Source organism: Lupinus angustifolius, chromosome LG07, assembly GCF_001865875.1.
Source record: "Lupinus angustifolius cultivar Tanjil chromosome LG07, LupAngTanjil_v1.0, whole genome shotgun sequence".
NCBI classification, from domain to species: Eukaryota; Viridiplantae; Streptophyta; class Magnoliopsida; order Fabales; family Fabaceae; genus Lupinus; species Lupinus angustifolius.
This window is the reverse complement of record NC_032015.1, coordinates 17,633,451-17,644,065: the sequence shown is the minus strand read 5'-3', so window position 1 is coordinate 17,644,065 and position 10,615 is coordinate 17,633,451. Positions and strand designations below refer to the sequence as shown.

At 29.9% G+C, this 10,615-nt stretch overlaps 2 protein-coding genes across 2 annotated transcripts; one reads left to right on the top strand and one right to left on the bottom strand.

Moving 5' to 3' along the window:
- LOC109352543 (cytochrome b5-like) lies at positions 242 to 1,628 on the top strand. Its single transcript, XM_019594578.1, has 3 exons — positions 242 to 463; positions 848 to 914; positions 1,200 to 1,628. Exons 1-3 carry the CDS (start codon positions 377 to 379, stop codon positions 1,448 to 1,450), a joined length of 405 nt encoding a protein of 134 aa, XP_019450123.1. The 5' UTR covers positions 242 to 376; the 3' UTR covers positions 1,451 to 1,628.
- LOC109352542 (cyclin-dependent kinase inhibitor 4-like) lies at positions 4,984 to 8,883 on the bottom strand. The gene is made up of 3 exons (XM_019594577.1): positions 8,440 to 8,883; positions 5,986 to 6,177; positions 4,984 to 5,350 (listed from the first exon to the last, which is right to left on the bottom strand). Exons 1-3 carry the CDS (start codon positions 8,787 to 8,789, stop codon positions 5,281 to 5,283), a joined length of 612 nt encoding a protein of 203 aa, XP_019450122.1. The 5' UTR covers positions 8,790 to 8,883; the 3' UTR covers positions 4,984 to 5,280.

Genomic DNA, 10,615 nt, shown 5'->3' with positions numbered 1-10,615 from the left:
AGTTATTCTAATTTACCTTCAAAGTGTAATTTTGCATTAGGAATTGATACATTTATAAAGTTAATATACATCACCTTTTTTTATAAGTCTACATTTTTTTAGATTAAATTGAATTATGTTATTGGACACATATTAAGAAAACCATAATAAAACAGAAACAAAAACAAAAACTATCCCATTAAAAATCCAAAAGAAAAGGAATTCATGATCAATGAACCATAAATTTCTCTATTCTCACTGAACTCCATGTTCCTCGCATTCAAAGCCTCTTAACCTTTGAATCTTCAACAAAAGGTTCCACACTTTTTTTGTTATCATCAACTTCTTGAAAGAGACAATAATATTATACTGTATTGCTCTCTCTCCTTGGACAAAAATGGGTGGGGAGCGTAGTGTTTACACTTTAGCTGAAGTATCTGAACACAACAACTCCAAAGATTGTTGGCTTCTCATTGATGGCAAGGTATGTAATGTTATAACCTGTTGTTGATCAATAAAAAATGATTCATTTGAGTGGTAGGAATCAGAAAAGAGTAAATTAAAATTGAATGTATGCTAAACAATCTGCATCATTTTCTATTTTACATAGGTGCATGTTTTATAAAACAATGTGTATTTTAAATTTGTCTTTTCTCTTCAATGTTCTATCTTAATTTCAAGCAAATCAAAATCGGGTTTGTTGCATTGTTATAATTCAATGGTGCCCCATAAATGTGAAATGAGACATTGATGTTTGCATGTTTGTGTGCACATCATAACTTCTGCATGCATGTGTGAATTTTGCATGTTGGTGATTAGTTATCAATATATTTATTTTAAGTTGTTATAACTTTTTCTCCAAAAACAGGTTTACAATGTTACAAAGTTCTTAGATGACCACCCTGGTGGAGGTGATGTCTTATTATCTTCAACAGGTACCAAATTAGACATTTGCAATTCTCTTTGAATAGCTTAATTATTCATCCTTCATCGTTAACATCGACACAATTATAAGGTTATTTGTCTTATAACACAAAAGTTATGAGTTCATATCTTAGAAATGATCTCCCTGTTTTAAAGGATAAGAGCGCATACATCTACCCTCCTCAAATCCCACTAAATGAGACTCTCGTACAGTCGATCTCTCTTTATAGTATCACTATTGTGACATGTTAGTGAAAGAATTTTGATACCTTAGATGTCATATGTTTGCATTGCAGGAAAAGATGCTACAGATGATTTTGAGGATGTTGGACATAGTACTGGTGCTAGAGCAATGTTGGTTGATTTCTATGTTGGAGACATTGATTCAACCACCATCCCTGAAAGGACTAAGAACATTCCTCAAACACAACCTCAAATTAATCAAGACAATTCATCTGGATTCTTTGTCAAACTCCTCCAGTTTTTAATTCCCCTTATTATCTTCGGTTTCGCAGTTGGTATTCGATTCTACAACAAATCAATTTAATCTTAGAAATGCCAAGAACACTCTTACATTAATATTATTAGTGTTGAAAGTTTGTTTTGTTCTTTCCAATTACAAGCTAGTAGAATAGTGTTTCTACTCTTAATGTTATGGTAACTTATGAAACTAAATTGTACTAGACTCTGAGTACACTAATAAATAAATTTTGTTTGCTAATGCATGCATACCTTCTAATTTTATGGTGAAGTGAGGATCATGGCAAGAACAAATTTATGACATTTGTTTTTTTTGTTTCGCCTTCGGTGTTAGCAAAAATTCTTTCTGATATATATAATCAAATGTATCCTCTTACTTTATGAATAATAAACTAATTATTTTTAGGGTGTGTGACTATTGATCACAACAAGTGTTAGTAAACAATTTGAATAGTCATTTGCCGAGGACTTAAAAACTTAAAGTATATGATCCTATCAACTTTTTCTTCCAAATATAAATATTTGATAGTAGAGACTTGAATTAATGACTTCAATCCAGTTTAGAAGTTGTAATAACCTTATATCATTATCAATTAATGATAATTGAACTATATACTAAGTAGTTATTATTTAAAATATTAATGGAATGCTTGAATATGACATTAACCAAAAGCATTATTTCATTTTTTGGTTAAAGAATTAATCTTAAAGTATATAGTTGTTCCAACTATCAGATATCATACATTAAACTTTTGGCTTGAACAATAATGTAAGACCAAGCGGAATTCCAACATACCTTTTCTTTATTCCCATTTTCAATTTCAACTTAATCGTCTTTCACTGTTTCCTAAATTTTTAAACTAATAAGAAATAGAGAAAATAATGTATAATTTTACATCGTCACCGCATAATCTATTACTCATATTTTAATATCGTTAGCTTTAAAATAAAAAGATAATACAAATAAATGATGAATGATACTTCTTTACTTGCACATTAAACATTTGTTAAAAGTCCTATGAAATATTTCTTTCTAACACAAGATTTTGTCTTAAACACTTTACATGATGGTTGAGATTTTGATTCGTTGAACCCTTTCTAGAAGAAAAAAAACCATTGTACTTGCCTAATGACCGAGATATAATAGGTTTAAATCCTGAAAACAACATTTTGTCACAAACCCCACTAGATGTGAGCTGTATATTAGGCCACCATTCTCTTTCTTATCTTATGCTTTTGCTAATTGAGTATTATTTTGTCAGTTATTAATTTAAATCACTTTTTTTGACAACCTTGGATAGTGGAATTCGTTCCGGATCATATTGAGATCACATCTGTTGTCCCACTTTTTGTACAACTTCATATATCATCAACTCTGATTGGTTGAAAAAATTAATTGAAATTAAAATTATAATTATTTTATATTTTTATGCCCAATAATATCTCCTGACACACATAGTGTGACATAAAGCCGTAGGACACCAGATATACTCCTTATCATGCTTGCGCTGTAGTTTAGACAATGCAGTGGAGGTTGTTTAGCTAGTTAGTAATGAGAGAAATAATGTATGCCTATAATGAGAGAAATAATGCAGTTGGGTTTCTATAGTTATGTGCACAATCATTTCTAGTGTTGCTTCTTATGGTTTTGAATCAACTTTTGTTTTGTTATAGGAGAAAATCCAAAGATAAAATTATTTATTGTTTGTTGAACTCATTCATGTAAGTGAGTGTACATTACCGGTTATTATTCTTTTCTTTTATTTAAACTATAGGTAAGAATCTGGTTTGTTCCTTAAAGGGAACTAGTTCGCTAAAGAATTACGAATTGGTACTAGAGAACCAATATAACGAAACATATGGGAAGAAAAACATGCTTGATTCAAAACGGACATTGGTTCAAGGTATGCTTGATTCCCCTTAAGCTAGGTCCCGCGTCCGAGTCTTATGGATGGAAAAAATGTCTGCTGAGAGAATTAGTCACACATACCTATGAATGTTCCCAACTCAGATATGATTGCCTCTATTATGAGGATACATGTGGGAAACCAAAAAATATGGGAAGAAAAACATGGACCTAACCATGTTTGTAAGAACAAACATTCCATGTGATGTTAGTACAAGAATGGGAAGAGACCATGTCTGTGTAGGAACCAGCAATCCTGCATTTATCCACCTTGAGGACATGATGCATGTTTAGAGTGGAGTATTGTGTTAGGTATCTCTCTTGGTTAGTTAGTTTATGTTATTTATTTATAAAAATATTATGTAACTAACAACAAGACGTTGGTTTAGTAGTATAAAGCTTCACTAGATTCTCGAGGTCGATGGTTCGATTCCTGACAACGATACTTGTTGGGAGGGATAACCACGAACCCCAAAAGAGATTAATTCCTTACTAAAAATGTGAGAAAATACTTTTACCAATATAAAAAAAATGTTATGTAACTAACTTAATATAAAATTGGAAAGTATATCTTTATTTTCTCTCCAAAAATTAACTCTTAAAAGACTAGACCGTGTGAGGAAAGACCAGACTCTCAAATTCCTGAAATATATTGTATACAGATTTTGGGATTCAATACTGATTAAAGTTGGCTAAATTCTTTTTTTGTTTTGGTTTTGTATAGAAGATAAAGATAGAGCATTATAGTGTGTTCGATTCATATAAACAACTTTATTTAGTGAGATAAATGTTTGATTGTTGTTGTCATATAGAAGACAATTTTCTTTTGGAAAATTAATATTTACTAAGGTGGCAAAATTACTGTTGTATATTGCATATGTTGTGGTATACAATTAATCACCATTTTAAATTCAGGTATTAATCGGATGAAAAAACTTTCCCATTTCCTGTTAATGAGGCATGATTATTTAGCTGTAGCAATTAAGGTTTTCTCACTCTTAGGATAATGGTAACTTAGGTGTTCATGGTTACCTGAGTTTATTTCGACTTATTTTATTCTACTTTCTTTTAATTCTTTCTGCTTTTTTCAAACTTATGCTCAGTTTGTTTAAGATAAAGTCTAATATGCTTCACATGTTTTTACCCTTGATTATAGGATAAATATTCAATCAATGAAAGGTTCTTGAGTTTGAGTCTATCCACTGTATGTTTGGAATGGATTATTTCTTAATGTATAACTGCTTTCAGATAGAGACCTTAAGATTGTACCTTTGAAACAACTATTACTAATACTGTTCATTAAATCGATTAGGATAGTGATATAGTAGTATAGTGGTTCAATCAGAGTTCACTAATAAAACTGTATACCAGCGAAATTATATATACATATAAAATATATTAACATTAATGTTGAAAAACCATAAAAAATCAATAATTTTGTTTATTTTCATGAAAAAATTAATTTTAAATAAAAAACCGGTATGACTAGTAAGATTCAATTGAAAACTGACTGGTATGACCAATTTTGACTGGTTTTGACCAGTATAATTGCATGACTAGTATAATTATTATACAATACTGGTATAGGGACCGGTTCACCAATTTACCGCTTGAATCGGCCCACACGAACCCATTTTTACAACAAAGGTTGAAACTCCAATGCTAAATTTGCAGCAGCTAGAGGACAAAGAAGGATAAGTACTCTACATTAACTGTCAACATCATGATTCATCCCTACTGAATCATATACATAAGGTAAATACTAAATACTAAACTACAAACTTAGATATACTCATATACCCCTATGACTATAAATCAGAATAAAAACACATAACTCTAAAAAAAACTACTCATTACTGCATTACATTATTGTTTTAGAAATCTCTTCTAAGCATATATATCCTTCCCTATTGTTAGTTAAAAGCTGCTAGTTGTTAAATTACACAAGTCTTCAATACCTTAAGTTGTAGGGTTCATAACTAAAGCTGATCCTAGTGAAGTACTGGGACCCATTTGTACCTTCCTGGGAGAGGTACATCATTCACAATGTCGAAATTGTACCTGCAAAGTAATAGGAATCATATTACATGATTAAATTTTAAATGGAAAACACTAAAAAAAGTACATATTGAATGAATAATTAAAAGAGTAAATACTCATTTTAGTCCCTCATATTTTTCGATCATACAAGAAATGACTAATTTCAAATGATCCCTAGAAATTTTAAATGTGGATTAAACTAGTCACTTTTGGGGTCAAATTAGTCCCTATGAAGTGTTATAAAATATACTAAAAAATGACTAATTTGACACACATTTAAAATTTTTGGGACCATTTTATGACTTTTCTTTTTTGAAGGAGTAAACTGGAAAGGTAGAAAAATATGAGTAACTAAAATGAGTATTTACTTCAATTAAAATAGAGCGAATATCCAATTTCATTCTTATAAATTTCTTAGTATACCATTTTAATTCACAAATAGGTTAAAATTTAACTCCATACTAAAAGATTGATAATGTGAGACAAAATAGTCTTTGAGAAGGTCATAAAATATATTAAAATGACTAATTTGACTCACATTTCATTTTTTAGAAACGATCACGAGTTTTTCAATTTTAAGGGACCAAATTAGTACAAGGACCTGAATAGATATTTACTCATTCAAATAAAGAAGTTTGAGGATAAAAGAAACACACTTTTCCATAAACATAGCTTGTTGCTGCCTCTCTGCATAAGCAAAAAACTCTTCTATTTCATGAGCACTTGGAATAATTCTTTGCACATTTTCATGATTTATTTGGTGTGTTCTTTGCCTTGTGGTTGAACCAGGGGCAGTGATGAGATTTGAGTCCCTTATTAAACTACAAGGTGTACTTTCTCTGGTGCTTCTGTAAAACAAACAAAACTGTAATCAAAACAGCATAGCAGAAAGAGAAAATGTCTAATTAATGAAAAAGATTGGTATCAAATAAAATACAAAAACATTGATTGATGACATGTTATGAAAAGTTTCTGCACCTGAACCTGCATCATAAGTGATATAATAACTGCTGACAGCAAAATAATAAGTGAGAAATTCACTCTCACAAAATCTTTTTCAGTATGGAACAAGAGACAAATTGCTATTCTAAAAAAGTAACTGGCATTTAACAAAACAGGTTCTGGCTTGGTGGGCTATAACACTAAAATACAAAGAAAGAGACAGGGTCAAATCTTTCTCAATCACTTCAAAAACCCAAACACCAATCCAAAACAAACAAGTCCCTAAACTAGGCCCCATTATGGCATTAATGTAACACATCATTGCTTTGCTAAGTGATAAATGTGTCATCAGAGTTTATAGCTGCTTCTATTACTAAAGTCAAAAAAATTTCAACTTCACCATTATGGAGCAATAAACTTAACACAGGTATCTTTCAGATCATTAGTAAAGAAGGCCACAAAATTTTTAGGTTCATGAAGGAAATAATAAGACTAGAAATAACAAATAACCTCAAAATATAATAACTAAATGTAGTAGATTGTTAAATCAAAATTAGTCAACACCTAATGTCAAGTTAGAGATGTTTTTTTCCCCTTTAAAAACAAGTTAGAGAACTATTTTCCCATTTATTGTTCTCTATTTACCTGAAAGAGATTGAAAATTTTCAACTTTGTAATTAAATGGATGGTGGGTCTACATTATTGATTCCTACCATTCATGATCCTGCCATTTATTTAATGTGATGAAATAGTAATAGCAAGTAATTTAGTATTAATAAATGATGTACAAGTTTTTTTATATAACCAATAGCTTCCCTTCACTCTAATGGGTTCAGATGGGTAGTTGTCTCTCTTAACAAGTGTCGCTCTCAGGAATTGAACATTGGTTTACTTGAGATTCAATAATGCCTTACACGAGAAATAATGCAATTATCAAAACATGAGAAAAATACAAGTTTCAGTAAATAGGCTATTCTGCAGGGCATGCAAGTTGCAGAACCTACAGCTAGTCACATGAGTTACAAATATGAGCAAACCTTTGTAGCAACAGGCTTTTACCCCTTTCAGTACACAGGTTTTGACAGAGCAAGAAATCCAAACAATCACATGAAAGTTAAAATACATAACCCAAAAATTCATGGATACATGTGTGCTGTCCCATAAAATTGTATCACTTCATGTACCATTATTTATGATTGGTCAAAAAAATACTTAATCATTATTTTTTTAACTTAAAATGCATTTTTTATAATCAATCACAAACAGTGTCACATGGAGTGGTACAGCAGATGTGCTCCCAAAAAATTCATAGATACATATATGCTTTCCCATATTTTCTATCACTTCATGTGACATGGACTTGTGATCAGTCAGAAAAAATATATTTAAGTTAAAATTTAATTATTAAATATTTTTTTGACCAATTACAAGTTTATAACACATAAAGTAACACAAACTATAAGACAACAGATATGCTAAAAAAAAAAAAAGCAGGGATAAAGACCATACATGGTAAAAAATAATATTAGATAATAATTAAAAAAATGTGAAGTAGCAAAAGAGTTGTGACTTTTGAGAGGTAAAATAATGAAAATATATTATATTAAATAGCCACATAAAACAACTCTGAAAACCAAATATGACTCTCATTCCACTAAAACGGTAACAATGTTATTAATATAAAGGAAATCAAATCAATAACATGAAAGTTAAAAAAGAGATTCCACATTTTTCCAAGGGAATATGCTTGGGAAAATTTTCAACCCCTGATTCATTTCAAAGAACAACCAACACACAAAAGCAATAAAAAAATAAAAATATCAACCAAAAAATCATAATAGAAACACCCACATGAATTATTGTTATTATTGAATTTTTAAATGTATAAAACATAAAACCTACATGTTTTTTTTTCAAATTTTGAGTGCAGGGACTTCCCCCAAATAAATATCAATAAAAATGAATGAGAAAATTGAAATACCCACTTGATTTTTTTTATAAAAAATTCGGATGCATGGCTGTGTATGAAAAAAATTGAGAAAATTGAAATACCCAGATAAAAAAAATCAAACACAAATGGTGCATGAGTTCCAAACCCAAATAAAAATGAGAAATTTGAAGAAAGCAAAAAAAATTGAAAATTGAAAATTATATATATATATATATACCTATCTCTGACTTCACCCTCCAAGAAATTTTCACCAAAAGAACCCTCCATTCCCAAATCAACATTTTCTTCTTCTTCTTCTTCTTCTGCTTCTTCAGCTTCCACCGACAACGACGCCGTTTTAGCCGAATTCGACACCGCCGCAGTGCTTTCCTTACGGAGCGGCGGCATGACCTTGAGTAGACGGCGGCTCCGGAGCTGAAGGTAAGCTGAGCCGTCAGGAATTTGCGGCGGAGATGGCGGTGGTTTGAGAGTGTTTGCCCTGGTTCTAACGCCGAGGGAAGAAGAAGCAACGTCCATAACAACGGCGACGTCGCCGGAGGTTCTCGATTTCTTCATGTACTTTCCCATTTAGAGAGAAATCAACAACGAAAAATTGAAGAGAAAACGGAGAGAAAATGGAGAGAAATGTGAAATTGAAGAGAAAGAGGAAAAAGGAGAGAAAGAAATGGGAGAGGCAGAGTTAGGAGGGAAAAGTGCGAGGGAAGATTTGTGGAGCTATTAGGGTTGCCTTTTTTCTTATTGGATTCTCTTTCCTTTTTCATAAACAAATTATAAATTAATATCAAAATTAGTAATTTGTTTTTTATTTTATCATTTTTCTATTTTTCTATGCTTTTACCTATTTAGAGATTATTTTATTATTTAATATTTAGGAAGATATTAATATTTATTTTGATAGATTGGGATGCATTAATTTGTTATTTAAAATAAAGTTTAATACCTATGTGTTCTTAGTATAAAGATTTTATGCAAAAAAAACGCCATCTGTGGGTATTCATAAAAATACTCGTAACCATAATAATTGTTTATGGGTAACTTTACGATACTCGCCTTGTAGATACCTACGTATTTATAAATTTATTTTCGGATACAATTTTTATATATATTAAACTTTTTATTTTATTTTAAAATTATTTTTATTTTCGGTTTTTGCATAATAAATTGCAGTGACTATAATCATAAAATAATCTTATAAATATCTTATTATTCATGTAATAATTATTTTTATATACTGATTATTACAAAATATATAATAAAAAATTAAAAACATGTTGGATATCTACGGATACCTACTAATGACACGAATATCCGCAAATAATGCGGGTTTGGGAACAAGAAAGCATTATTATTCTGCGCTCACCTCGTCTTGTTGCCATCCTAATTATGCACATTCAAAATATCATTTGTTATTCATTTTTGTATTACTTTTATTTAAGGGTTAATGATAATCAAAAGTTAATTAATAATAATATAATGACACTCCAAACAATCGTTACATTGACACTGTAATATTACATACATCTTTTTCTCATAAAGTTTTTACATTTTCAATATCATTCTTCCTTAAATTGTTAATAGACATTGATTCTTAATATAGATAATATTTTCTCATTTATCAACTAACTTTCAAAAAAGTTGGTCCATAAAAAAATGATTATTATGTGTGTCAACTAAAAGAGAAAGATGAATAAAAAATGATGTATCATTTACCAAACAACCTTCAAAGATGCTTTGCTTCAAGACAAAAAAATATGAAAAAAGTTGTGCCAATTAAGTTAAAACATAAATACAAAAATATCGTTTATCAACCAACCAAATATTTGTAAAATATAATAAATCAACTTTAAAAAACGTGGCACGTGTGAAGTTGATAAATATCACTTGAGGTAATACATGTTAATTTATAAGGCTTTTAGAATTATTTATTGAAGTATACATCATTTTTTATTTTTTAGTACTATCAAGATTATTCCCTCGTTTTCTGTAAGGAACTAATCCATTTCGGTGTTCGTGACTGTCATTCCCAATAAATGTCGCTCATAAGAATCGAACTTTCGATCTAACTCGAGGATCTAGTATGACCTTACACCACTAGACCAATGCTTTGTTGGTATCACTTTTTATAAAATAAAACAAATTTTGCTTAATTACATTGTTATATTGTATTTGTATGCTATATTTAGAATTTAGGTTATTACCATGCATGATTCAAGAATAAGTTTGCTCCAAAAAAATGTAACTTTGATTTCACTAAAAAATGTAACTGAGTTCAAAATTCTTTTTATAGTGTATATGAAGAGTACTCATATCAATTGTCCAAAACTAATATCTTTCCACATATAAAGATTATTGAATTGAAGATCAATGACAAAAAAAATGTAAATAATATATAA